The sequence below is a fragment of the Phytophthora sojae genome (genome assembly GCF_000149755.1).
Source record: "Phytophthora sojae unplaced genomic scaffold PHYSOscaffold_3, whole genome shotgun sequence".
Lineage (NCBI taxonomy): Eukaryota > Oomycota > Peronosporomycetes > Peronosporales > Peronosporaceae > Phytophthora > Phytophthora sojae.
In genome coordinates this window covers 9,219,691-9,247,183 of record NW_009258117.1, presented here as the reverse complement: position 1 = coordinate 9,247,183, position 27,493 = coordinate 9,219,691, and the positions used below count along the sequence as shown (strand labels likewise).

At 57.5% G+C, this 27,493-nt stretch overlaps 10 protein-coding genes across 10 annotated transcripts; 5 read left to right on the top strand and 5 right to left on the bottom strand.

Moving 5' to 3' along the window:
- Positions 1-55: 55 nt before the first annotated feature.
- On the top strand, positions 56-844 carry PHYSODRAFT_490668 (hypothetical protein; the record flags this gene model as incomplete). Its single annotated transcript, XM_009526708.1, has 1 exon — positions 56-844. The coding sequence occupies one exon, from the start codon at positions 56-58 to the stop codon at positions 842-844; it is 789 nt and encodes a 262-aa protein (XP_009525003.1).
- A 3,174-nt stretch (positions 845-4,018) lies between these two features.
- On the bottom strand, positions 4,019-5,248 carry PHYSODRAFT_299659 (hypothetical protein; the record flags this gene model as incomplete). Its single annotated transcript, XM_009526707.1, has 1 exon — positions 4,019-5,248. The coding sequence occupies one exon, from the start codon at positions 5,246-5,248 to the stop codon at positions 4,019-4,021; it is 1,230 nt and encodes a 409-aa protein (XP_009525002.1).
- Positions 5,249-5,987: 739 nt separating this feature from the next.
- PHYSODRAFT_330115 (hypothetical protein) lies at positions 5,988-7,014 on the bottom strand (the record flags this gene model as incomplete). Its single annotated transcript, XM_009526706.1, has 2 exons — positions 5,988-6,534; positions 6,593-7,014. 2 exons carry the CDS (start codon positions 7,012-7,014, stop codon positions 5,988-5,990), a joined length of 969 nt encoding a protein of 322 aa, XP_009525001.1.
- A 1,592-nt stretch (positions 7,015-8,606) lies between these two features.
- On the top strand, positions 8,607-8,933 carry PHYSODRAFT_497140 (hypothetical protein; the record flags this gene model as incomplete). The annotated part of the gene is made up of 1 exon (XM_009526705.1): positions 8,607-8,933. One exon carries the CDS (start codon positions 8,607-8,609, stop codon positions 8,931-8,933), a length of 327 nt encoding a protein of 108 aa, XP_009525000.1.
- A 440-nt stretch (positions 8,934-9,373) lies between these two features.
- PHYSODRAFT_557946 (hypothetical protein) lies at positions 9,374-10,561 on the bottom strand. The gene has a single exon (XM_009526704.1). It carries the CDS (start codon positions 10,513-10,515, stop codon positions 9,481-9,483), a length of 1,035 nt encoding a protein of 344 aa, XP_009524999.1. The 5' UTR covers positions 10,516-10,561; the 3' UTR covers positions 9,374-9,480.
- Positions 10,562-11,027: 466 nt separating this feature from the next.
- On the top strand, positions 11,028-13,946 carry PHYSODRAFT_350889 (hypothetical protein; the record flags this gene model as incomplete). The annotated part of the gene is made up of 1 exon (XM_009526703.1): positions 11,028-13,946. The coding sequence occupies one exon, from the start codon at positions 11,028-11,030 to the stop codon at positions 13,836-13,838; it is 2,811 nt and encodes a 936-aa protein (XP_009524998.1). The 3' UTR covers positions 13,839-13,946.
- A 2,259-nt stretch (positions 13,947-16,205) lies between these two features.
- Positions 16,206-17,761, bottom strand: PHYSODRAFT_542915 (hypothetical protein). Its single transcript, XM_009526702.1, has 2 exons — positions 17,481-17,761; positions 16,206-17,414 (listed from the first exon to the last, which is right to left on the bottom strand). The coding sequence occupies exons 1-2, from the start codon at positions 17,534-17,536 to the stop codon at positions 16,295-16,297; spliced, it is 1,176 nt and encodes a 391-aa protein (XP_009524997.1). The 5' UTR covers positions 17,537-17,761; the 3' UTR covers positions 16,206-16,294.
- A 141-nt stretch (positions 17,762-17,902) lies between these two features.
- On the top strand, positions 17,903-18,634 carry PHYSODRAFT_542912 (hypothetical protein; the record flags this gene model as incomplete). The annotated part of the gene is made up of 4 exons (XM_009526701.1): positions 17,903-17,976; positions 18,085-18,131; positions 18,206-18,252; positions 18,354-18,634. 4 exons carry the CDS (start codon positions 17,903-17,905, stop codon positions 18,507-18,509), a joined length of 324 nt encoding a protein of 107 aa, XP_009524996.1. The 3' UTR covers positions 18,510-18,634.
- A 67-nt stretch (positions 18,635-18,701) lies between these two features.
- On the bottom strand, positions 18,702-21,140 carry PHYSODRAFT_490103 (hypothetical protein; the record flags this gene model as incomplete). The annotated part of the gene is made up of 2 exons (XM_009526700.1): positions 18,702-20,486; positions 20,574-21,140. The coding sequence occupies 2 exons, from the start codon at positions 21,138-21,140 to the stop codon at positions 18,702-18,704; spliced, it is 2,352 nt and encodes a 783-aa protein (XP_009524995.1).
- Positions 21,141-21,524: 384 nt separating this feature from the next.
- On the top strand, positions 21,525-25,483 carry PHYSODRAFT_557937 (hypothetical protein; the record flags this gene model as incomplete). The annotated part of the gene is made up of 4 exons (XM_009526699.1): positions 21,525-23,225; positions 23,292-24,251; positions 24,319-24,509; positions 24,565-25,483. The coding sequence occupies 4 exons, from the start codon at positions 21,525-21,527 to the stop codon at positions 25,400-25,402; spliced, it is 3,690 nt and encodes a 1,229-aa protein (XP_009524994.1). The 3' UTR covers positions 25,403-25,483.
- Between the last annotated feature and the right edge of the window lie 2,010 nt (positions 25,484-27,493).

Genomic DNA, 27,493 nt, shown 5'->3' with positions numbered 1-27,493 from the left:
GGCAGCGTTGAAACCACCGAGGGTCTTACCATTTTCGCTTAAGCTTCGTAAGTAAATGGCACGACGCCGCGGAGGTGGCTCCCAGAGCCTGAGACCGATACGTAAAAGAAAAAAAGCCTCTGATCGGAAGACAGCAGCGTACAAGCGGGCCGTAGCCATCCTGGGAGAGGAGCGAGTTCAGCAGATCCGTCGGGACTGGGACTCATGGGACACAAGCTATGGCGGAAAAGAGTGGCAGCAGTCGGAAGGTGTCGTGCTTCAGCTTCTACAATTAGGACTCTCGGAACGTGTGATTAGAGCGATCATACCGGTCGGTGGAAGTCGCGTAGCAAGACTAAGGAAGGTGCTAGAGGTTGGAATTGAGTCGTTGCACACAAGGCGCGCAAAACTTACACCCTGGCACGCATTCACGGAGGACGATGTTGCTCGTTTCAAAGCGCATTGTGCTACGTGGATATTGGAGGATGGGTTTACGTGCGCCCACCGACACCCGCGGCAGTACTTCACTGAGCCCAAGCTGACGTGGAAGATTGTACACGCTCGCTATGTGGACGATATCGCCCGAATCAACCCAGATGCCCGCACACTAAGTTACTCCCACTTCATCCAGTACAAGCAGGACTACTTTCCTGGTGTCCGTCTAAAACGAACAGCGGAGGATATCTGTGACTGCTGCGTTCGCCTAGATATTTTGTTTCAGCAGCCCGATATTTCTGAGGAAGAGCGCGAGGTTGTACTACTGGAAAAGAGAACTCACCTTAACGAAGCAATCGCTCAGCGGCGATTCGTCCAACTTTGTCAAAGATTATACGGCTTTGCATGCGCCTCAGCAGATTTTATCTGATCAGGTTATCCCTCATACAATCGACGACGTTGCTGCTGACGACGAAACTGACCTGGCTGGTGATGCAGATGCGACCGCAGAGAGAGTCTACTGTCGTGTTCAAATTCAAGCAGAAGATTATGGAGGTGGTATTTCGATGCCGTACAATGCTCTTTGTCGCCCATCAGCAGATTACTTCAACAGCAACCTCATGATCCAGAATTTTGTAATTGCAGACATTACGAATGAGCAGAACAACGTGTACTTTTAAGAGTACCTGAACTACTATCCCGATGTACCTGAGACGATCATGAACGCAGCTTCACCTTCTAGCGCGGCGGTTAACAAATCTACGTCTAAAACCCCAACGAAGCGGAATCCTGGCCGGACTAAAAAGAAGAAGGCCGGCCTGAAATCTAACCAGCCATCTATCCTGCAGTTATTTAGCTCGTCAACGAAGTAGGCGAACGGAGAGAAGGAGACTTGCTTTTCCTTTAGCTAACACATACATTTTCCAATACATCTGATAATTTGATACCGGTATGTGATGAGAGCCAGGTGGGACCCCGGGGTCCCGCCATCCTTTTCATTTGTCTTGGCTGGAGTCGGAGGAAGCCGCGCCAACCTGGCAACCGGGTCCGGTGAGCGGAGCTCTTCCATGCTCCCACTTCACTTTCTTGAATCCCGCCGGGTGTCGAAGTGACCGCCGTTGACGGGATCAAGATTTTATAACTTGGTTTTTGTATGAGGATATGAAGAGGTTGGGTGGGAGGCTAAGGTAGGTTCGGAGGTCAGCAGAGGCTGTTAAGAAAAAGGTTGTTAACGGAGGTTAGGTTAACTCAGGCGACAGCTCTAATCTCCGGGACCTTGGCCTTCCTGGGGGGAATCCTCCCTCCCGAGGGAGCCCAGGAAGGAGCATGGCGGCTGCAGCGACGGCTTGCGCGTGACCATGGCCGACGACGGGAGTCGGCGCAGGAGCAGCTCGCGCGCGACGACGGCGATTACGCTCCAAGAGGGCGGCGACTCTATGGGTCGTTGCCACGGTGGTGGGAGGCCCAGCCTTCGACCACTCTTTCAAGCTCGCGGCAGGCGACCGCGGTTCAAGCACTCAAGCCACGCCTCCACGGAGGCATTTGGGCGGTGTCCCTCGGGATGCTGCCGTCATGCGATGTTGGAGCCTAGGCTCACGCATCCTTCAGCACGCGCCGGACGAACGCGATCAACGCTCAAGTCAAGTCTCCATGGGACAGCGGCCGACGGCCGCACAACAGGAGGTGCAGGGCCCCTGTCCTGTATCTGCCGACCTCGTGGGTGGCGAGTACGAACCACCTGACCTCGCTTGAGGTTGCGCTTTGCACTAATTTTCAGACTCACCCACCAGACTCTGGTCCAGAGAGCCCCCTCCCTAGTGACGCTTTGCACAGGTGAGGCCCCCGGTCTTTAGTAGTCGTTAGCGATCGTATTAGCTAAGTGACAATAATGATCATCAATTCAAAAACAAAAACAAACGGTTTGTACGGGGAGCGGTAAGTGCAAAATATGAATAGATTAAACGGATCAAAAGTGACTTCAGGTGTTGGTTTTTACTTAGAGCTGGAGCATCCCGTTATACAAGCCGTACGAGTACACGATCCAATCGTCGGCTCTAGTAACGGGGACCAACAAGATTGAGCTGTGGATTGCCACTGGCAATTTGGCAGCGGTTCGACCGACCCCACGATCCCCGCGTCAGCTCTGACAACAAGATTAAACTGACGCTCGTAAAAGGAAAAATTTTGCATGAAGAATCCGACTGTGTGAAGCGTTCAGCGACAGAGATATAGGCTTTTTGAAGGTCGACCATCGAAAAGGATTATATCCGTGGTACGTCAAGTCAAAAGGTGACCCCTCTTGACACCTAACTGGTACATTGTCCTGAAACCGATGTGACCCCGGTGCCGCACTGGGCCCTCCAAAAGGTTTATATGCGTGGGCAAGCTAAACTGGTAGAAAACCCATTACACCGGTACGGCCGCGGTGCCGCACTGGGCCCTCCAAAAGGTTTATATGCGTGGGCAGATTGAACCGGTATGAGTCAGTAACATATATCGAATAGTAGGAGTGAAGTAAAGTCAATGATTGAAGCGGACGAACTGCTGCAGAAGCATACAAAGGTAAACATTTTCATTTTCTACAATCTACAAACAGATCTCGAGCAAGGCTCGTTTTATCACTGTGTATAAGCACTATCTACAGTTTTGAGGTGAATTACCGGGCAGACGCTGCGGCTGCGAAGCAGGCGCAGGAGATGCCCGTGGTTCGTAAAAAAAAAACTCATAATAATAGAAAGCGATTATACCAAAAACCTCCTATCCCCGGAGCCCTAGTAATAATATAGTAGTCGAGATCTTGGGCTCGATGATACTAGTACTTTAGTATCCTTTTATCTTCCTCTAATATTACTATGGTAATTCAGAAGAAAATCGTGTTACTGTCAATCCCTGCCTGGCCACCGCCCTAGCCGAAACAGAACCTTAAACAACGGCAAAGCGACAACGTGATAGCGATGACTCTGTTCCAGGTGAACTTTGCCAAATATGACTAGACAGATCTACAATATACGGTAAGTCCATCGGGTCCTCATAAGAATAAAAGTAGCTTCTACATGCATATCCTAAAGAACACTATAAGTTATAGTCTATAATATAGTCTATAACTCAAATAGTTACCGTACCAATGTTGCGCCAAGCCCCAACAATGCTTACCCACGGACGCGAAGCAATCATAGAGCTGCTTCTCACTACACCCATAACCACTATTTTCACCACTATTTTTCCTTCATCACGAAAAAGATAGCGTAGAGCATGAAGTGTCGGATCATCGGCATCTAAGTGTCCTTCCCATTTCCAGATTTCACCACCAACAAACTCGGAATGCGCTCTGCGTGGGCAACTTCATCAGCAAACAGAAAGTAGCCAGGTAAACATTTTACCAGTCCTGCCGCAAATATACAAAGCGGAGTCTTGACTGTTCATGTCGTATGAAGCACGTTCCGTTTGTCAACCCAGCCTTCGAGCATCCTTATGCTGCTATTCCACGCGTAGTTTATCGTACGGTCATTTTTCGCGGCAAGACTACATGTAGTATTGATATTGTATCTTCTAAACGACGCACGATGCTGCATATATTGGCGATTTACTCTAGCATTCTAGCAATCTACGAGGAAGCCTTGGGCTCGGCAGCGAGGGCGCGCTCCAGGTCGGCGATGATGTCCGGCAGGCCCTCGATGCCGACCGAGAGGCGGATGAGGTTGTCGGAGATGCCGATCTCCTTGCGGACCTCAGGGGGCACAGAGGCGTGAGTCATAATGGCGGGTGACTCGGCCAGCGACTCGACGGCACCAAGACTCTCCGCGAGCGTGAAGATCTCGAGGTTCTCGAGGAAGGCGCGGGCCTTCTCGAGGCCGCCACGCACGTAGAAGGTGACCATGCCGCCGAAGCCCGACGCCTGCTTCTTGGCGATCTCGTGCTGCGGGTGCGACTTGAGACCCGGGTAGCACACTTTCTCGACGGCAGGGTGCGCCTCCAGATACTCGGCCACAGCCTGCGCGTTCTTGGCGTGGGTGGCCATGCGCACGTGCAGCGTCTTGAGACCTCGGAGCGCCATGTAGCAGTCGAACGGGGCGGGGACAGCGCCGATGCCGTTCTGGATGAAGCGCAGCTTGGTGTTGATGTCCTCCGAGTTGGTGATGACGACTCCGCCCACGACGTCGCTGTGGCCGTTGATGTACTTGGTGATGCTGTGCACGACAATGTCAGCGCCGAGCGTCAGCGGGTTCTGAAAGTACGGCGACATGAACGTGTTGTCCACCACCACCAGCAGCTCGTGCTTCTTGGCGAACTCGGACACGGCGCGGATGTCCGTGACCTTGAGCGTCGGGTTCGTGGGGCTCTCGATCCAGATGAGCTTGGTCTTGCCCGGCCGCAGCAGCTTCTCCACCTTGGCCAGGTCGCCCATGTCCGTGAAGTCGAAGTCGATGCCGTACGTCGGGTGCACCGTCTGGCGGAAGTAGCGCTGGGTGCCGCCGTACACGTCGTCGATGCACAGCACGTGGTCGCCCTGCTTGAGCAGGTGCGTCACGGCCGTGGTGGCGGCCATGCCCGACGAGTAGCACACGGCGAAGCGGCCCTTCTCGCACGCAGCCAGCGCGCGCTCCAGGGCGCCGCGCGTCGGGTTGCCCGTGCGCGAGTACTCCCAGCCCTTGCCGAACGAGTTGGGCTGGCCGCGGCCGGCCACGACGCCCGGAGACGCCTGCGCGAAGGTGCTGGCCAGCGTGATGGGCACGGCCACGGCGCCCGTGTGCTCGTCCGGCGCCTGGCCCTCGTGGATGGCCGTGGTGCCGAAGCCGTGGTGCTCGTCGACGTACTTGGAGGCGGCGCTGCTCATGCTTGGAGGAGGAGAGAGGAGAGGAGAGAGGAGGGGCTTGTGCTCGAGGAGGCAAGATCGAAACTGACGTCAGTCGGGTTGCAGTGCACTGCGCTGTGGACGAACGAGAGGTGCCACATCGCGCCACATCAAAGATCTCATTGGCCACGTACGCGGCGCAGAAATAGTCCGCAAAAAGTGTCTCGACTCGTCTACGGCCCTCGGCGGCAACGTGCAACCATCCGAAGCCTGCTCCGTTGACGTCATGCACTAGGATCTGAGTGCAGGTGTCCGACCAATGTGTGCAAGCTTCGGCTTGCACGCCAGAATCCATTCGTCGACAGCAGCGTTTACGTGTTGGAGGCTCGTTTCTGCTGCTCAAGATTCGTTCACAAATCGGCCGCGCGTGCTTCAAGGTGACTTGATTCCCGCCCCACACCTACTGGTTCATTGTTCAATACCTGCCTGTAAAGGTTGCCACCCATGGCGCCTTATTGTGGAGGTGAGCTGGTGCCGCTTCACGCGGCAACCACTGTACTCTATCCGCCTGCTTTTTTCGCTGGCACTTGGAATGGAAGCCAACACGACTTCCCGAGTTCAAGTTGAAATGCGCTCATTTTGTCATGACTAAGGAAGAGCAAGCTTTGTATTGCTGCCTGGTAGAGCTGCGCGGGAGGATGTGCAGTTCCTCGTTGAGCCTGAAGAGCGACCGAAGATTCCTTGGCCGGTATTGAGTACATATATAGAGCAATCTTCGCCTTCAGTGACCATCCACGGTGCCAATTTGGACGCGGATCGGAACTCCCAGCATCCGTTCGCTAGCCTGCACCTGCAGCTCAGCTTGACTTAGCACAAACTCGATCTCGTCGGCCACAGTGCGTACCGTCTCGCTAATGCGGATGTCGTCTTGCTGAGCTGCGCGCTTGAGCCAGTAGAGCGCCTGCGAGTAGTCCACACCGGAGCCTTGGCCGTGTGCGTGCATTTGCCCCAAGGCGTACATGGCTTGAGCACTGCCGAGTTCGACAGCCTGTTGGAAATACTCACGCGCGCGATCGAAGCTCGGCTCAACGCCTCGACCCTGCGTGTATAGCAGGCCGAGGTAGTAGGACGCATCGGCCACCTGGTGTTCGTGCGCCTGCTGGTACAATTCCGCAGCCTGTTTGAAGTTCTGCCTCACACCACGACCGTACTCGTACATGACTCCAAGATGAAACTTCGCTTGATCACTCCCGGAGGTCGCAGCCTCCTGCAGCAGCTCCACGGCGCGGTCCACGTCTTCAGCCACACCGCGTCCTTCATTGTACATTCTGCACCGATAGCTCGTAAGCATCACCAGTTGATCAACCGCAGCATGATAGAACTTACATGGCGAGCATCCACTTGGCATCAGTGTGTCCGCGTACAGCACTTTTGGCGAGCCACGAGGCACTCAGGCTGTCGCTGCGGGGAACGCCCTCTCCTCGACCGTACAGCACGCCCAAGGCGAACTCGGCGTCGCGGTGGCCACGCTCCGCCGCTCTCCCCAGCAACGTCACCGCAGCACTCAAGCTTTGCTCAACGCCGTGGCCGTAGAACTTCATCATCGCCAGGAGGTAGAGAGACTCGGGCTCTTCATGCTGAACGCCATGCAGAATTGTCTGCATGGCGCTTGCATCGATGGGGGATCCGCGCGGTGTTGCGACCTCTTTCAAGTCGTCTCGAACGAGGGATGCACCAACGCAGTCAGTTATCTGCGTAGCTGCAGCCAGTGCAAGGAGCACCAACGCCAGAGTCGATTGTGCTGGCATATCCGACGTGACTCTTCAAGATTTAGGGGTCAAATCGGAGAGCCCGATGTCAGCAGTTAGCGACCCCTACAAGAAAGCGTTCGATCGCTGTGGGGGTGGCTCCCCAACTCTCGACGACCGGCAGTGGTAGGTAGCACTACGGGTTGAGCTGCTGTTATACTCCTCGGCACGGCTAACACTGTAATGTTGAGTGCATTGTAGGGTGCAGTTCCTCGATTTACTTGTGGGTGTGGGCTTTTTGGGCGATGAGCTGGCCGAGCGGTTCAAGCGAGAGGTGAATTGAGAGGATATTTGCAGGAAAAAAACAATGCCGTAACGTAAATCCTTTCACTTTGATCTTTGCACCAGCACGAGGGCAAGCTTCACTCGTTCGAGTCCTTCCAGCGAGACCTTTCCAAGTGTTCCGACACTTCCACTGCTGGCTTTCAAGTTGACAGTTTTATCGATGACCTGAAGAAAAAAGTAAGTTGGGTTTTGTGCAGCCCAAAGCTTAGGAGAGACCTACTAACGGAAATGAGTGCTGTATAGACTCAATTTCTCCGGCAGGTGGTAAACACACAAGACCAAGACCCTATTGATGTGAACTTCTTGCACCCGGTCGTCAAGCAAGCAGAAACGTTGAGACGGAAGCTGGCCGAACTAGAAGAAGTTACAGGCGATGTACTCGCGTCGAAGTGGATACAGGCAGATTTCTCTGGTTCTGACGGACTTCGCAGTGAGTATGAGCCCGCATGCCCCTGGAAGTTCCAACACGCGAACGCGCGCAATCTGCGCGTGGAAGACCGACAGAGGGCACGGTACCAATTGCGACTGCACCAATGTGATGAAAGCACCAACCGCGTTCTAAAGGAAACCTTCTACCCAGTCCTTCTGGGGTTTCGCGAGGTGCAAGTCGGGATGGCAACGCTTGAGTCTCGAAATGACAGCAAAGAGCCCGAACTAGCGATTGCAGTGATGATTCGACGGCAAAGCGCCAGCGAAGAAGCTATTGAATGGCTTGATAACTTTGTGGCAGCTCATCGGCAACTATCACTGTGTCCGTACGTGCAGCAGTACCTCGGCAGCGAAGATGTCGCTGGGACGAAGCAGGAAGCTTTGCTCATGGAAGACGTCACGACCCGGCACTACTTCGAGTTTGTTCAGGTAAGTGTAATGCCTAATAATCTATCGGCAAAAATGAACTCATTATTGCTGTCTTTGCCATACTCAGGCGCGAAGTTTACCTGAAATGCTCTCAGACGACGGAAACCTCGTTGAACCCTCTTCGCTCTTCAAGCTATACGCCCGAGAGCTTCTTCTCGCAATTATCGACTTGCTGGAGCAGTCAACGTACCAGCTTAACGCGGTACGGTCCGCGACTTACATAATACAAGCTGTATCGCTGTTATAACACTGTACCGCATTGTGAAACCAGCGTATCCTCCCGGAAAACGTCATGATTTCGCACTCTGGACGTCGTCTCTTTCTTGGAAAGCTTGACTTTGGATACTACATCGATCCGTTCCAAAGGTAAGTCGCAATTTGTTTCGTGTCCACAAGTAAACTATTTATTTATGCTTGGTTTATCGTCTAGGAACACTCTCTCAAAGGTGATGGAGAAAAGAGAGGAGACACTTCTCCAAGACTTGGCAGTAATCCTTTTTTCGATGCTGTTTTCTATCACTCTGCCTCGGAACTTGAATGAGTTCCGCAGTCAGTACCTTGGATGTCGAGACAGCAAATTTGTGTTCAAGTATCGCATCAACTGCAAGTCCCAGCAGCGGCTATCACAAGCGAACGCAATTTGTGTCTCGTCCAGCGACACGTTTGCCATTATGCTCGCTGGAGACAACGTTTTCGATGAAATGTGGAGCTGTCGAGTCTCGAGTAAAAATTTGCTGGTGTGTATCAATCGCCGCTACTCGCCCGTAAGTATCTGATAGCGTTACCTATAGAAGTTGGTTCATTTCACTAACTGGCAAACTGCCCTCAGATGGAGTTCCATTTTCAGGCTAAGGCGGAAGGCGAGAGCACCATCTTCTTTGAGCCTCTGGGGTGTTCTGAAGCTGGTGCTTTCTCCTTGTCAGTGGTTGTTTGCCGAGGAAACTTCCGCCTGCATGAGAGCAAAATTCAGGCAAGTTATTCAAGCTTGATGCAGGTCGTATAGGTGTTTACACTGACATTGATCATTGTGCAGACTCTGATCAGCGTTTGTGCTGTTGGAGCCGGATCTACATCTACGCCCATACCTCGGGTATCGACACGGGTATTGCTCGAGCACGAATTATTTCAGCCTCTATCGAAATCTGAGAGCCATCAAGCCGAACGAGAGCTACTCGAGCGGGTATAACACACCTGCAAGTAAAACTACTTCCGGTCTATGATAGACAAACCATACATTTCAATTGTTTTTACTGCACTTCTGTTCCTCCTGCTCTAGCACCTCCACTTTCTACCCACACACCCACACAGTCCTGCACTTCCGCCTTAGCCGCCCCGCGGGATTGCAGCAGCCTGCACAAGCTCACGACCGGCATACTGAATCATGACGGTGGTGGCCCGAGCGATCTTCGGCCCGTTGCTAAGCGCCTTGACATTGCTGGTCGTGGCCGCCGCAGCTTTCGGCATCTCCGTGATGCTCAGACCCGACTTGGATACAGCGTCCGGGACCTTTGCTGGGAGTGCCTTGGCCTCCTCGACGAACGCAGTAGAAGACTCGGCCAGCTCGGGCACGGAGGTCACTGCAGTCTGCACATTATCCACCAGTTCAACCATAGCATCGCGGAGTTGAACCACAGGCGCACGCAGGTTGCTGATCTTGCGCAGATCCAGCTCGTCGTCACCGTTCATGATCTTGATGGCTCCGTTCTCGTCGGTCGTGATTCTCAGCGACCTCATGTCCTCGACCTTGGCCAGCTCCGTCAGGAGGACCTTGGTAGCCTCACTCAAGCTCGTCACGTGCGCCTGGATCATAAGGAGTTTGCGTAGCGTGAAGACCGCGACGTTCACGTCACGAACCAGCACATCGAGCTGACCGCGCTTGGTCACGAGCAGCCGACCACGCTTCTCCGCGAACTCGCAGAGCGGTTCACTCGTCGGAGGCTTCTCCAGCGCCGAGTTCAAGTCGGTGACAGCATGGTCGGTGGTGTCAAAGGCCTCGCGCAGCTCGGTATTGGCGCTGAGCTTCTGGTCCCGCTCCTCCGCCGTGAGAACTTGCATCTGGTCCTTGTCGTCGAACTTCCACAGCACCAGCGCCACCCGACCGGCGTGATCGACCGTGAGCCGCACTTGGGTCTCGCCCTGCAGCGCTGCAGCCGCCGCCTTGAGGTTCTCTTCGCTCTCTGCGATACTGTTGTGGATCTCCACGAGCTCGTTGAGCGGCGCGGCCGCCGACTCGAAGAACGCGTCGAAGTCCGGGATCTTGGTCTGGCGCAGCTCGATCGGGTCCAGCTCCTTGTCCGCCGGGTCGCGTGGCACGCTCACGTGCTTGCTCACGCCGGCACCGGAGCAGACTTGGCCCATGGTCTTGGAGGAGTCGGGCGACTGGAATAGGGGCTTCTTGCGGGGCAAGAAGAAGGTTGGGGAGTGAGTCTGTCGAGCGTGGCGCACGATAGTCGAAGGTGAGACGGTAGAGGTCAAGCATAGCGACACGGCGGCACAACCTTTTCCACTGTTATGGTCACGTGCAGGCGAGTAGTGTGCGTTTGCGTGTGTGTCATGGGTTCAACGTGTCCATATTTGACGCGCCGCGGACAGCTGGGACCTTCATCCGCGGCGTCTTATGCCGCCTTTTGCGTTGCAGCAAGCTGGAACCATTCGAATGCATGACCAACACGATGCAATCTAGTCGACCAACGGTCTTCATTTTGCCGATAGCTCGAGTGGGTGAAGGTGGGTATTACATGCACAGCAAGACTGCAACCACTTCAACGTGGTGCAATCTTTTCCATGATGGCTACAAAGCATAACCAAACCGTACCCCCACTGTACCCCAGTCACGGTACCCAGTACTTCCCATCACCACCGAACGAATAATGGCGGACGAAGACTACGAAGACGGCGAGATCCTAGAGGAGGGCGAGGAGGTCGAGCAGGTCTCTCCTTCTACCCAGTCTGCTGCACCTGCGTCCGGCGCTTCTACCGACGCGCCAACCATCTCGCAGCCCGCTCTACCGCCTGTAAACGAGGCTCTACTGCCCACGCCAGGTAGCACCAACCCGCGCAAGCGGCTGCACTCGACGCTACAAGACGCCAGGGTGCCAAGCTCAGCCTCAGTATACGACAACCGCCCACCGCTGACCCACCGCCAGCCAGCGCGCTACAGCAGCAGCAACAACAGTAACAACAACAATGGCTACAGCGACCGCCGACCCCACGAGCACCAGGACGACCGCGTGTACTCGGAGGATCTGATCGTCAAGTACCCGAGGCAGCAGCCGCACAGCCGCGTGCTGATGGACTTTGGCGCGTGGATGGCGGCGGCCAGGAGCAGGCAGCGACTGGACGTGGAGGAGGTGCAGAAGCTGGTGCTCAACGTGCTGCGTGGAGGCAGCAGGAAGGAGAAGGGCCGCGTGAGCCCCTACCTGCTGCCGTCCCTGATGCCCGGGGCGGAGCTGCCCTCCAAGGTCTGCGTGGTGCTGCTGGCCAAGATGCACCCGTCGGTGCTGCAGAAGTACCGAGCCAAGCTGAGCTTCTTCGACGCGTGCTCGAGCGTGCCCGTGATGCTGACCAAGCAGGAGCTGAACCAGATCCGAAGGTCCGAGGCGCCGCTGCCGGAGCTCATGTACAAGTTCCCGAGACCCACAGTGGACACGCACGAGCTGTCGACGGACGAGCTGTTCTACGCCCACGAGCTGACGTTCCTGATGAAGCACTCGGCTGGGTTTACGGACGAGCTGGTGTTCCTGCCGACAGGCAGATTTACACGCAAGAGTCAGCCGCTTGGAGGGACGTGGGAGCTGGACGGAGACCTGCTTCATCTGAAGTGGAGGCAGCGCACGACGAAGGCGGCTGCGGCTGGGCCGGAAGAGACACCGACGGACCAGGATACGGTGATGGAGGACGAGGAAGACGATGCGTACACGTTGGACGTGCTCGTGAGTCAAGATGGCAGCATGCACGAGTTCAGGACGGACCCTGTCACGGATGAGACTTATGCCCACAAAGTGCCCGAGCATTTGGCCAAGAAGCGGCGCGGCGACGATAAGCCACGCTCCATCTGGCTATCGCTTGCGAAGGCGATCGCAGTGGACGTGCCCCGATCGGCCGATGGAGCGCTTATTCTGCAGGACAAGACACATGTGAACGGCTCGTCGAAGCAAGAATCACTGCCCACAGAAATGAACAGCAATGGCATTAAGAAGGAGGAAGAGGCCTTGAAACCGGAGGCGTTCCAGTATTACACGCTCTCACTTGAAGAGATGAAGCAGCACGGCTATCCGACGGATGTTGAAGAAGAGCAGCGCAAGCTCTTGGAGTCAACTGAAGGGAATGCACGGGACCGGTACGTAGCGACCAAGCCGCGACCTCAGCTTGCTGCTGCAGGTGCAGCTCCAGCATCAGATGGCGAAGATGACGACGACGACGACGAAGAAGGAGCGGCTATGGAGACGGATGAGACTTTGGCTAACGCTTCCTCGAGTGGCGAGTTTATCTACGCTTTGGACTGTGAAATGTGTGAGACGGACATCGGCATGGAGCTCACGCGAGTGACGGTCGTCGACGTCAAGGGCGCCGTCCTGTACGACCAGCTAGTGAAACCGCAGAGCACTATCATCAACTACCACACAGAGTTCAGTGGTATCTCCGAAGAGACGTTGCGGGACACAAAGTACATTCTGGCTGACGTGCAGCGGGATCTGGTGACTCGATTCATCTTCGAGGACACGATCCTCGTGGGTCACTCCTTGACAAGTGACCTGCGTGCCCTGCGCCTGGTGCACCCTACCATCGCCGACACGTCCATTTTGTACCCCCATCAGCGCGGGTTCCCATTCCGCACTTCTTTGAAGTACCTGACGAAGACGTATCTGAAGAAGGACATCCAGACGCAGGTCCAGGATGGCCACGACTCGGCCGAGGATGCCATCGCGTCGTTGGAGCTGCTGCTACTGAAGGTTCGTGAAGGACCTTGGTTCGGCATTCCCGAGTCAGTCTCTTCGAGCGGCGCTTTCGATTCCATCGTGGACAAAGCCTTCGCCTTGGAGAAAAAGTTGACCATGCTGCGCCTCCAAAGCTCCGATAAATCCAAACAGGAGACAGAAAAAGCTACGGCAGAGCGAAAACCATGGGACCTGTACGCCAGCGGCGATCTAAAGGCTCAATCCCAGAGCCCCTTCCGTCATGCCCAAGCAGTGAAGGCTAAAGCCGAGGAAAGCACTTCGCCATCGCCGGGCAGCGCGATCTTGATGGTCGAAGACTGCTCGTCATGGGAGGCTCTGAAGACCAGCCTGAAGAGTGCGCTGGGTGATCAGCCGAGTGAAGCCGCTCCGCAGCCAGACCTTTGCTGGGTGGAGATTGAGCCCCCGACTGCGAGTGCAGCGCTGTGCAACGATTTCGTCGGGAAGCACGAGCAGTGGATGGCCGAGCAGCAGACGTACTGTGAAAAGGTGGACGCGTTCCTGCTGCAGGTTCGCGACGAGGTGCTACCCAAGGGCACGCTGCTGCTGGCGCTCCCGCAAGGCGATCTGAGTCTGCTGCGGTATCTCAAGGGCCTGCGAACGCGCTCCAAGTGGCGTGACGCTACGCCCAGCAGCGACGATGTAGCACCGGAAGAGCTGCACGCCGCGGTGGGCGACGCGTTCCGAGGTGCCATGGACAGCTGCCTGTTCCTCATGCAAAAGTGAGAAGGCAGACAGACGATCGGTCGGGTGTTCGACAACGATAGAAAGCAAAGCTAGGTAAGCTGCGGCTCGAGGGCCTAATGAATGAAAACAATGTGACCAGCATCGACCATGGACGGATGAGATAGCTCACTGAACGCACTGGAGGTGACAACGCGGCGATGCTTTGAAGCGGCACTACGTAACGCGCTGGCTTCAGGCGTTTTCCAGTCGCGCCTTCCTGCGGGGGGGGGGCGTGCAGATCGTGACTCTCCTCCAGCCCCTCAAGCGGCGACGTATTGGCTCCAAGCTGCTTGCCCTCGTTGAAGACGCAGCTAACTAATTAGCGGCATGGCGAAGATCGACAACGCAGTGCTGCCACGCGGGACTTCCGTCTCTGGCAAGGTGAAGCACGTTCAAGGTGAAGACGAGTGCGTGAATGGTGAGCCGGAGAACCAGCCCGAGCTGGCAGAAGCGTCCGTGCAAGATGAGTGTGATGTCGACAATCAGCTGCTGGACGACTATGACGACAACGCGGATGTTGAAGCCCTCATGGAGCTGGCTGAGGCCAAAGGGGTGAGTCCTCTGCTGATCACCGCGCAAGCGGGGCTCACAGAAATGACCAGTCGGTTGCTGGAGAGGAACATACCGGTCAACTGGAGGTGCCAGGACGGCACATCGGCTTTGAAGCTTGCAGTTCTTCATGGTCACTATGCGATTGTGCGCGCCCTGCTGGACGGAGGAGCGGCGGTCAATCTGTCCGACATTGCGGGGCAAACGCCGCTAATGATCGCTGCGCAGGAAGGTCGGCCAGACATAGTGTCTTTACTGCTGAACAGGAAGGCGAGTGTCAACTTCCGAAGCTGCACGGGTGCTACGGCGCTGCGTTTGGCCTGCGAGAACGGCGAGATGGCTGTCGTGCGAGATCTTCTGTACAGTGATGCGTCGGTAGACTTGGCCGACGACGAGGGCTTCACCCCGCTTATGGTCGCAGCTAGAGAGGACGACGTTGAGCTTGCTCAATTGCTGATAGATTGGAGGGCGAACGTCAATCGAGCGTGCATCAACGGAGACACGGCCCTGACCTTGGCCTGTGATAAAGGGCATCTGGACGTGATGCGAGCACTTTTAGCTGCCGGAGCTGATGTGGATGTGGGGAACGCAATCGCTTGGACTCCACTCATGAGGGCAGCGCAAAAAGGTCGTGTCGAGGTTATCCAGGTCATGCTGGACGAGCTCGTGAACATCCGTCGACAGCCGACAAATCCATTCTCACGTCCCAGTGGAAACGCACAAGGCGGAGACCTGGAAACCTACATCCAGCTCCAGCAACAACGGGAAGCAGCGATCAACAGACAGGGCCCCAACAAGGCGACAGCATTGTGGATTGCTGCCGAGCACGGGCAAGAAGAAGTTGTGAGGGTGCTGTTGAATGCTGGGGCCAGTGTCGAAATTGGAGACGCGATCGGGAGTACCGCTCTGATGATCGCCGCTCAAGAAGGACACCTTAATGTCGTGGAGCTGCTGCTCGACAGAAGGGTAGACATCGATAAGCAGCGATCCGACGGAGCCACTGCGCTAGAAATCGCCTCCAGAGCTGGCCACTTGGAGGTTGTTCGAGCTCTGCTGAATGGGGGAGCAGCGGTTGGTCAAGATGACGACGAAGGCTGGACCCCGCTTATCCGAGCCGCACAAGGTGGCCATGTTGAAGTTGTTCAGCTGTTATTCGACTATGGCGCGTCCATCGACAGGCAAGACCACAACGGGGGCACAGCTCTGAGGATTGCTGCGCTCAACAACTACTTGGAGGTGGCGAAGCTTCTCCTAGACTGCGGCGCTTCGACCGACTTGCCTGACAATACCGGCTGGACGCCACTCCTTGCTGCCGTTTTCAACGACAACCTCGAGATCGTCCAGCTGCTACTGGGTCGAGACGCGAACATTGAGGCCCGAGTCTACAACGAAGCTACAGCCCTGATTGTTGCAGCTGAAAATGGCTACGACCGCATAGTGCGTCCACTCCTCGCTGCTGGGGCAAGTGTCGACGCTGTCGATGACGAAGGCTGGACGGCACTGATGTGCGCTGCCCACGAAGGTCGGGGCGACATCGTGCGGATGCTGCTGGATGCAGGAGCACAGATTGATATCCACAACTTGGGCGGCTTCTCCGCCTTGGTCATCGCGGTGGGACATCGTCGCCTGGAAGTAGTTCATCTGCTAGTGGAGCGTGGCGCGGACATTCAATGGCACGACTACGCGTCAGGCGCAACCTTGCTCTCGGTGGCGTACGGGAGCGGCAGTGCTGAAGTTGTCCAGTATCTTCAGCAGCAAAACCACCTACGCAGAAGCTGACCACAGTTAGTAGACGTTTAACAAGGAGAGTCGGTAGATACATGTATGTGCACATGAGCTAAGAGAAAACTAGATTTGAGGATAACGAGTTTGTCTGGACTTGCCTATCTTCTGTGGTTACCGTAACCTTAATCCGAGTCCTCTTCATCGACCGTGCGTCGCTTCTTGTGGCTGCGGATGACCACTTCTTCCTCTTCTTCTTCGTCCTCGCCCTCATCAACGCCAGCGTCGTTGTCGCTCTCTGATCTCTCTGCTTCACGCTCACGCTCCAGTTCACGCTGGCGCTGACTGCTACGGTACTCGTCAAAGCCGCCGCCAGGCACGGGGCGGCGGGCGCCAGACTTCCGGTGCGCTGCCGAGCTCTTGCGCTTGCCGAACTGTTCCTTGATCGCGCCCACGTGTTCGTCATCGTCGTAGTCCATGGCGTCGTAGCCTTCCTCGAGGAACTGCGCATCCATACGCGACGAGCGCTCGCGGTCGTACTCGTAGCCCTGGCGCGCCTTCTTGCGGTTCTGCAGCCGGAGCTTCTCGTCCGTGATCTTCACACGCTGCTCCTGCTCGCGCTCGCCGTCCAGCTCGGAAATGTACTCCTTGAGCTTCTGCACACTCTTGTTGTGCTTGGCGCGCATGGACATGGTCAGGCTCTTGTGCGACTTGCTGGCCGTCGTCATGGGGCGGATCGTGAACTTCTCCTTGAGCCGCGCGTGGGCCTCCAGCACGCTCTCCTGGCCGGGCACCACGTCGTCACTGTCCTGGAAGTGCGGACTGTCACTGGCCATCTCGTTCACAAACAGGAACGAGTTGGCCAGCTTCTGACGCGACAACGTCAGCGCCTCCTTGCCCACGAACATGGAGAACGTGCCGTCCTCCCACTGCACCAGCTTGGCGTTGGATTCCCGCAGCGGCAGCTTGGTCTTGTCGTCCAGCAGCACTCGGCCCGTGGCGTTGTCGCGCTTGTAGCGCCAGCGCACGTAGTTGCGGTACAGCGTCTCGTCCGACGGGTTCTCCATCTCAGCCCTGATGGCCTCCTTGGTGTAGGGCTCCGGCACCAGGCGCAGGATGTTGGGCATCTTGCTGATGAAGTACTTGGCCGTCTTGGGGGCCCGGGGGGTCTTGGGCAGCCACATGTTGTCCGAGTAGCCGTTGTCCCCGTCGGCGCCTCCCGCGGCACCGCGGTTTCCTGCGTCGTCGCCGAAGAGGTCCTCATTGTTGCGTCCGCCGTCGCGCGCGGGGGATTCCTTGACACCTCTAGATAGTCATAGTACACGTTAGTGACAGAGACAAACTATTATAGCCTTGGTGTCGCCAACGTACGAGGCCTTGAACTCCTCCTCCTCCGAGTCATAGTCCGAGCCGAAGAGGTCCTCCATCTCCTTGTCCTTCTCGTCCTTCTTGGGGGACGTCACCCCCTTCTTGTCGTCGCCCTCTGTGTTGTCATCGTCGTCGCTGTCGTCGCTGAAGAGCTTGTCCGGGTCCGCCGGCTTGCTGCTGCTGCTGCTCTTCGCGGCGTCGCCCTCCGACTTGAGCGAGGACCCGCCCAGGTCGAACTCGTCCTCGCTGCTGCTGCTGCTGCCCGACTGGGCCTCCGGGGAAGACATGGCCGCGCGCCCAAAGGAGCTGCCTGCTGCCTGCTGCTTGGCCCAAAATGGGCTTGAATTCTTAAAGGAAATATAGTTGGTGTGGCCCACATAGAACATTGGCCGCAGAACTCGAGCATTATACGCGGCGCCGCCACCATGGAGCAGATCATGCAGATGCAGGACGACATCCACAAGCTCAAGAAGCTCATGGACTCGGTCTTCGATAAGATGTACGTGGCTTCTCTCTTTGAGCTTTTCAATGGTGCCATTCGCACCACCGGGCAATGAGTAGAAGGCCCATAACTACGCCATTGACATCACTTGACTTGGTGTCTCAGCGAGAACCAGTCGGAGGAGCGGCCGTACGACACCGCGGATGCCTACGGTACGAGCGCGGCGTAGTGGTGTCGTCCATACTGATATAGCTAACCTACTGATGGCGGTGCACTGAACTGACAGCGGACAAGGACCGGATCGTCGAGATGCTCAACCGCCTGAGCTCGAGGGTGCGTTCGCGCCTGGAGAGGATCAACGCAGTGAACGAGCGTGTTTCGCTGACGACTCGTCACCCTGGTGGTCTGTGTGTATGCGCGTATGTGTGGAGTAGATGGCGGACGCGGACATGTCGAACCTCACGGCGACGCCGACCAAGGACGCCACGGCCGAGGACATCGCGGAGCTCAAGCAGACCATCAACCGCATCGAGGCCGAGCGCCAGAACATCAACCGCCGTGCCGGCGCGTCTCTCAAGGGAGTGTTGTAATATATTCATTCAACATGGGGCAGCAGCGCTGCTGCGCGTGCTATTCACAACGACGCGAGCCCTGCTAAGAGCTGCCGCCCCACTAATCTCAAATGCACCCCTGAAATCTAGCAACTTGATCGATTATCTCCATGCCCTTCGTCGTCTGCACGCGTGCGTCCCCACCGATCGGACGCGGTATTCCACGGGAGCTTACTCGTTGAAGTCGAACTCGTGCGAGTTGGCCCAAATGTCGTTGGTGATCTCCTTCACCTCCTCCTTCTGGACACCGCCGTTTACTGCCCTCTTCGGAGACTGCGCTGACTCAGGCGGGGGCGATTCCAACTTTGTGCGCTTCAACGGCGGCTCTGAGTGACTGTGATTCACGATAGCAGGGTGCGTAGCAGCGATCTTGTCGAGCTCGTCCCGCTCAATCTCCTCGACAATCTCTTCCCACAAACCTGTCGTCTTCAGGTAGATTTCCAACGCCGACGTGCTTTCGAAGCGGTCCTCTCCCGACACTGCTGTCTTCGGGTTGGCGCTGGGCTTGAAGTAGTCGTACTCGAACCGGCCAGGTCGGTAATACCAGCCGCGGCTGATCAGCTTCTTCAAAATTGTACCAAATTTGACCTTGGGCATTCTAGCCATCCTCTCCTCAGCTTCAGCAGCCTGAGCAGCCCTGGCCGCCTCAACCTCAGCCTGGTACAGGCTCTGAGCAGGAGGAGGAGTTGCAGCCCTTTTGGGAGTGACCTTCTTGGCCTTCTTCGGCTTCGCCTTGGGCTTCGTGGCAGCAGCTGGAGCTTGTTCCTGAACTGGAGCGCCGTACATCGCCAAGTTTCTCTTTCTCGCTGCTTGCTGCTCCAGCCGCTGGTGGTGTCGTTCCAGAGCCTTTTCACGCTCTTCGTTCACCACTTGCTCGTGCTCTTCGCGGAGCTCATCCTCAATGCGCTGCCATGTGCCGCTCACCTTAAGGAAGTTCTCGAAACTCGCCTGGGACTGGAAGTAGTTGACATCAACCTCCTTGGTCGCTTCCGTGAACGTGGGCGCGAAGTAATCGTATTCGAACGTTCCGTTCTTGTGGTACCAGCCTTCATCCTGCAGCTTCGCGTACACGATTCCGAAGGAGCATCTGAACTCGGGCGGATTGAAGTTGAATTCGTCCGCCTTGCTGACGTCCGAGGCCGTGTCCGACACAACCTTCTTCTTCCTCTTCGTCGCTGGCTTCTTCGCGCCGGCTTTGCCTCCCTTCGCCTTCTTGGACGATGCGCTCTTTGACAACTTTGCCGCAGACGACGTGAGCTTGCGCTTCACGGTGGTGGTTGTCGTACCGGGCGACAGACGCTGAGTAGGCGTAACGAATCTCGAGCCCAGGCTTGAATTCGAGGCAGTGCGCTTCACAGTCTTCACCGCAGGCGACGGAGTTTTGAACAAGGACGTCTTTACCTTCTTCAGAGCTGGGGCAGCAGCCGGAGGAGGTTGCACCGCACGCGGCGCGAAGGCGATAACCTGGTGTCCCTCAGCCGAGTCGCCCAGCTCAATGTCGCCGACCTCGACCGCCAGACATTTCAGCACAGCGCGCTTCTTGGTCTGGAAGATCGTCTCGTTCGGCAGGAAGCTCTCGAACTTTGTGTCGGGCTTGACGTACCACGTCTCCGGGCCGCACGACATGGTGAACCACCCAAAGTCCTTCTGGGCAATGGGCCAGAGCAGGTCCCAGAGCTCCTGGTCCTCGTTGTCCTCCTTCTTCTCACCGGTGATCTGGATGAACTTCCAGCACGCCTTGATCTTGGAGTCGAAGACGTTGATGTTGGGCTTGAAGTTGAAGAACTGCACGCCTGGCATGGCGCAGAACAGTGTGTTGTGGCCCTGGGCGATCTGCCACCCGCCGGACTCCACCAGCTTGGCCACCACAGAGAACACCTTGGTGAATTTTCCCTCCGCGCCCTTGGCCCGGAACTCCTCAGGTGTGTCGTCTTGCGCGTCCGTCTCCGGCTCCGCCTCCTTCTTCTCACTGCTCTCCTGCTTCTCTTCGCGGCTCTCCTCCTGCTTCTTCTCGTTGTTCTCCTCCTTCTTCTCAGCTTCAACCAGCCGGTCGACAAGCGGCGCCGGCACCACAGGAGGCCGCGGGGCCTTCACGGGCGGCGAACGGGGCTTGGCAGGCGAGCGGGCCTTCAGCGGGGAGGAACGCGGCTTGGCGGGCGAACGCGCCTTCACGGGCGACGCGCGCGGCTTGGCCGGCGACCGGATCTTAGCGGGCGACGAGCGCACCTTGGCAGGCGACGTGCGCGGCTTGACGGGCGACGCGCGGGCCTTGGCGGGCGACGAACGGGCCTTGAGGGGCGAGCTGCGCGGCTTGACGGGCGACTTGAGGCCCGCGGGGCTCATGGGCGGCTGCGGCGCCTGCTCCAGCTCGGACTCCTTTATCTCCTCGTCCGCGGGCTCCAGCGGCGCCAGCAGCTGCGTCGCGGGGAAGTCCATGTCCTCGTCGGCCTCGTCCTCGGAGCTGCTGGCGCTGGAGCTGGAGCTGCTGCTGCTCGGGTTGTCCTCGCGCTTCTCCTCCTGCGCGGCCGCGGCCTCGGCCTCCACGCGCGCCACAGGCTCCACCACGGGCTCGGCGCGGAAGCTGCCGGTCAGCAGGTCCAGCGCGTCCATGGGGATGGCTGCTCAGAACTGCGGGCTTTGACGCGCTTCTCGCGACGCGCGCTATTGTTACCCGCGGTGCAGTCTTAGCGGGACGCATCGGGGACCGCGCCCCAATCAAAACAGGGTGTGTCCCAAATTAGCTGGTCACCGCTGCCCATTGGACAAAACAATTTGGCGCGAAAACCATGTGTACTATACATAGGATATTTAAACAGGTATCCGGAGAGGTATACAGTCATTTTCCCGCCAAAGGGTTCAAAAGCTCTCCTGGCCGCCGTCGAGCATTCCGCAATTGCAAGCAAGGACGAGGAAGGACACCCCCCTCAAGGCTTAGCAAGCTAGCTACTGCACCGCACCGCAGCAGCTACCGACCCAGCGGGGACTTACTGGACCATGGCGCCTTCCAACGACGCGCGCGCCGCGCTGTGCTGGGCCAAGCTGCGCTCCATGCAGGTCTTCTGGCCCGCCTGCGTGTACAAGAGCTACTCGGCCGCCGTGGCGCACACGCACGACGTGTGGGCGCTGCGCAACGACAAGCCCGCGCTGGATGACGAGGACCGCGTCCTCTACTTCTTCGGCGTGGGGCCGCGCGCCTGCCACGTCGCGGCCGCCGGCTCCGCGCCCAACCTGCAGCTCTGCGTGGCCCACGAGGACGACCTGGCCGTGGCCGACTGGGCGGCCGCCGAGGACTTCCCCGAGCTCTGCGCGCAGCACCAGGTGCCCGAGGACATGGCCGCGCGCGCCCAGAACAACGCGTGCTTCCTGCGCGCCTGCGAGGAGGCCGAGACGTACGCGCGCGACGTGCAGACGGACGAGCAGGCCGGCGAGCTGTTCGTGACGCTGCTGACCATGGCCAAGAAGGCCCACAAGACGGGCAAGGCCGTGGTGGCCCGCGAGATCATGGCGTCGCCCTCCACGACGCCCGTCAAGGCGGCTCAGCCCACGCCGCAGCAGCAGGCCGAGAAGAAGAAGCGCGACGTGACCAAGCTGCTCAAGACGCCCGAGATGACGACGATGGTGGCCAAGTGCTGGCAGCAGATGCTCGAGGCGGGCTGGGAGACCATGACCCAGGGAGACGGCCAGGTGCTGTACAAGATGCCAGGCACCAGCTTCTTCGACTTCGTGCCCAACGTCAACCTCTTCGACTCGCTCGAGAAGGCCTGCGCGTGCTACTTGACCGAGTGGGTCAAGTCGGCGGCCGTCGAGGCCAACGACAGCAAGGAGTTCTCCGAGATGACGGAGTTCATCTGGCCCATGGCGGCCGGCAGCGGCTGGGAGAGCATGTCCACCACGACCGAGACGCTCTACAAGAAGAAGGACATGCCCTTCGACCAGTGGGTGCCCAACGTCACCATCTTCCGCTCCAAGGCTCAGGCCGTCGCCAAGTACTTGGAAGAGTGCGGTTTGATCAGCTCGACCCCCGAGGAAGAGGACACAGCCGATACGGTGCAGGACGCCGCTAGCTCTGATGCTGAGATGGAGGAGCCCGAGCAGTCCGAGTCGGAGGCGGAGGAGCCTGAACTGTCCGAGTCCGAGAACGAGGAGATGGGCCAGGCTGCCGAAGCCGAGTCTGATGATAACGAAGACGATGACGATGAGGAAGACAACCAAAGCGAGGAGGAGGAGGAGGAGGAGGAAGAAGTAGAGGTGCCCGTGAAGAAGGCGCCTGTTAAGACGAGTGCACCTGCCAAGAAGACGACCAACAAGTCTACACCGAAGCAGCAGCCCACGAAAGCTGTTTCAAAGGAGCATGTCAAGCAATCCAAGCCGGTCATGAAGCAGAAGAAGGAAAGCAAGCCCAAGCCGGTAATTCCTCCTTTCAAGCTGCCATTCGGCAAGATTGAGAGCGAGTTGAAGAATCGCGGATGGTACTGGAAAAGCGGTCTTCAGTGGAATTACTACCAGCCGTACTGCAAGACGAAGAATGCTAAGTCCCTGGTGCCCAATGAAGACTTTTTCCGTGGTCGTGAGGAACTTGAACAGTACCTCGAAACCAGCGGACTGTACGCGCACATCCGCGAGAAGCTGGAGGAAGAGCACATTAGATTCTACATGGGCGATAGCGAGAGTGAGAGTGAAGGTGAGGAAGAGATCGTCCGTCCGGTTAAGGCCACCCGGCCTACCTCGAAGCCGCAGCCTAAGAAGGCGCAGCCGAAGGAGCCCGCGCCGAAGAAGGCCCCGGCGAAGAAGGAGGAGCCGTCTCGTAGCACTCGTGGACGCTCCAAGTCTGTGAGCCGATTCCGTCGTGCACGCTCCAAGTCAAAAGCACGCGGTGGCTTGTCGTCCAAAACTACCCTCGCGGAGGTGAAGTTTGGCGAGATTTGGCGTGTTCTCTCCGAGGAAGATGGCTGGCACTACCGCTGGGGCAGCATCGAATGCGATTACTTCAAACCCCACTGCGACACCGTCAAGGACGGCATTGCAGGAGAGGACTACTTCCAGAGCAAGGACTTGCTGATCGAGTATCTACAGACCAGTGGCATTTGGGACAGGACAGCGGCGCGTGTGAGAGCTCAGGCTGCCATGATCTCGAGTGATGAAGACATGGACGACAGCGACGTTGAGACGGCTACCCCTGTCCAGAAGAGGAAGCGCGAGGAAAACACCCCTGCCCCGCGTCAAGGAAGCAAGAAGTTTAAGGATGCATTCCGTACTCCGGTTGACAAGCGCTCGACTACCGTGTACTATCTCAGCTCCGATGATGAAGATATGGGCGACACTATTTCCCCCGATGCTGCTGGAGTCAAGGGCAAGGAGAACGCGGGCAATGGAAGCGTGCGTCAACCCCTGCGAAACCTCGCTAACAGCTTCACTCCATCGCCGAATGTTGCGAGGAAGGAGAAGCCGATCCAGTGCTCTGCCGATGGTGACGTTACGATGGAGCCTGCCAAGGACGACTCGCCGCACGCGGTGATTTTGAACGCGATTCAGAAGCTGACGTCGGCCTACATCCCTGCCAACTTCCGCCATCGTGAGAAGGAGTTTGGTGAAATCCGCGCCTTCTTCCGTGATTGCTTCGAAGAGAAGGAGAAGACTAGTATGTACATCTCCGGCGCACCGGGTTGCGGTAAGACGGCGTTGCTGAAGTCTACGGAGGCTGACATCAACGAACTCTACCGGGTATGGATATTTGTCACACTTCACGGTGTATTATGGACTAACTTTCGTTTGTGTTGCTTATTGACAGGAATGCTGCCCCGACCAAGCCGACAAGAAGCCTATTCGTGCTCACATCAATGCGATGGCCCTTGCCAACTCGTCCACACTGTTCAGCAAGCTTGCCAAGACGTTCACGAAGAAGTCGTACTCCAGCGAAAATGAGGCGTTTGAGGCCATCGAACGGGCGACGAACCGCCAGCTCAAGAGTTCTCGAACGATGTGAGTCGCCATTCCTTATTGTTTGGTTTGAGATGTGATCACTAACACATGACAGGATCTTGATCTTGGACGAGATCGACATTCTCCTGAAGAACAACGGCATCGAGAACGACCTGTGTCGGCTTTTTGAGCTTGCGCACCGAACTTCTCACAGCTTCATTCTTGTTGGCATTGCCAACCAAGTGGACTTTACGGAGCGACACCTGCCGTTGCTGCAGCAGCGTCTGTCAGACTGCTCACCGCGCGTTGTCATCTTTGAGCCGTACCAGTACCAGACCATCGAGAACATTCTGACCGATCGCCTTGGCGGACCGACGGAAGCGCCGAAGATGGTTAGCATGCACGGCATCTCCTTCCTAGCTCGCAAGATCGCGTCTACTACCGGCGACATCAGACTCGCGGTCGACACCTGCCGTCGTGTGCTGCAGCACAAGCTGGAGCAAGCGGACAAGGAAAACTCCGAAAACCCGGTGGACGAGAAGGAGTTGGCGCGTCCGCTGCCGCTCACCGACACGCTGCGTATCATCAAGCATGCCTTGGAGTCCAAGAGTGCGATGGCGATCCGGTCGCTGCCGCGCAACCTGCAGATGATCCTCTTCGCTTCAACTCGGCTGCTGATCGTGTCGGCCAACCGGGCTGCTGCCAATGGCAGCGAGGCCACGCCGCTACTCAGCGCGAACGAGCTGTACACATGCTACTGCGAGGTGAGCAAGGACGCGGGGGTATTCAAGCCGCTGGCTGAGCGCGACTTCAGGACTGCGCTGGACACGCTTGGCGAGGAGGGCCTCGTGGCGGAGGCGGAGCTGCGGAAGCACCTCGTCAAGCTGCAGTTCAGCACCAGCGAGCTGCTGCAGAGCTTCCGCAAGGACCCCTTCTTCTCTCGGCTCGTATAAGCGCTCGGCGTCCGTGGTAGATGTCGTGGCAGCAGATATGCAGCCACGTCCTCGCTGGGGTATTTACAAAGACCTGATGATAAAGTTGCCTCGTAATATACTAAGCTTTGCTCGTTGAAGGTGCTACCCAAGCAATGCCGCCATGGAGCTCACGCCTGTCCACGATTCAAGCGGTACAACAGGAGACACGCAGATACATGGATCCCTCCCAGCTCGGATGAGAGCGGCGGGAGGATACACAGCCACATGGGGGTATCGTCACTCGTCATGGCTTCATTCATGTCGACCACCACTGCGATTGACGTGCAAGTCGTGGATCACGACTTGCACGTCAATCTCCACGACTCGTGGTGGTGCCACGGCTACCATGCTCATTGTCGAGACGAGGGTAATAATCAAAATTGTGGTAAATTAGTGGATCTACATCTCTATCGATACACGGCTGCCGCCCACGTTCGGTGGCGGAGGAATAATGTACTGCATTGTTTTCGGAGTGGTGCGGCTTGGTTGCTTGCTGGGAAGCCTGATTCATAACTTGACGCACGCGGCTGCTCCCCACGCTGCGTTCGCGTGGGGAACGATGCCCGTCTGCCTTTCAGTTGTTGAGCACGGAGCGCAGCCAGTGCTTCAGCGATGTGTGCGTGTTGGACTTGGCGATGAAAATGCGCTCGCTGCTCTTGCTGCTCTTCCGCTGCGAGCCGTTGCCGGACGATGACCACGAGCGACTCCGCGAAATCTGCGCGGCCGAGCCGGGCGAGTTCGACGACGACGACGCGAACGATTCACTGCCCGCGACCGCCATCTTCTGCTCTGATGTGCTCGACGTCAGCACGGGCTGCGTGCTGGCGTTGCGCGACAGCAGCAGCTTCACGGTCTGGAACTGGCTCATGCGGCTGGCCTTGAGAAGCGGTGACTCGTTGCCCACCGTCATGGCGTCCACGTTAGCTCCGTGGTCCAGGAGGCAGGCGGCCACCGCCGTGTTGCCACGCTGAGACGCGAGGTGAAGTGCCGTGCAGCGATCGTGGGTCACGTCGTCCACCGGCACCTTGCCGACTTCGAGCAGCAGCTTCACGCAGGCCAGTTGGTTCTCCTGGGCCGCAATGTGTAGTGGCGTCTCGCCGCTTGGGCCAACGGCTGTGCACTTGGCGCCCTTCTCCAATAGAGTCTGCACCACGACCTCTTGGCCGCGAGCGCAGGCCAAGTACAACGGCGGAATGCCGCTACCATCCTGGGCATGCACGTCGGCACCCATCTTGATCAGCAGAAGAACCGTCTTGGCGCTGCCGTTCTTCACTGCCGCATGCAGCAGCGAACTTTGTGAGGTCTTGTCGCGCGCATCCAGCAGAAGTCGGGTCTCATACGTCTTGGCCAGGCACTTCAACAGTCGGTAGTCGGGCAGGTTCACGGCGTCGAGCGCGCACTTCACGACGCTCTGTCTGGAGGTGGCGTTCTTGCCGTCGCCCAGCAGCACACGGATCAGCTCGGTGTGCTCTGCCGCCGCTGCCGAGCACGCCTTCTGCAACGTGGAGCTCGAGATCAAAGGAACGTACGTCCGTTCGTTCGCCTCGGCTCCCTTCTTGTGGAAAAGCTGGTGCACCGGGCTGGCCTTCTTCTTGGCATCTGCGTTCGCGAAGCCTACCAGCGCGCGGACCACATCCGCGTGGCCGCGACTGGCCGCCATCACCAGCGCTTCCTCGTCAATGCGAGCGCCGTACTGCATCAGCATTTCCAAAATGTCCGTCTTGCGGTTCTTACAGGCGAGGCCGAGACATGTCCGTTGCCTCCGCTTGCGCGCCAGCATCGGGTCCACGCTGCGTCTCCTGTGGTTGCGGATGTGGCTCGACAGCGTCTGTCTGGTGCCGGGCGTGGCGCTGCCGGCTCCGTTCGGGTCCGCGTGGCGCTTGAGCAATAGCTTGACAATCCGCGCGTCGCCCGTTTCGCAGGCAACTTCCAGTGGCGTGCGGCCGCACGCGCAGCTCGAGTTCACGAGCTTAATCAGATCTGCGCCGAAGTAGAAGCTGAGCAGGTGCTTGAGCGCCTGCAGCTCTCCTCTCCTGCAGGCCGCGTGGATTGGGGACGGCATGTCCTTGA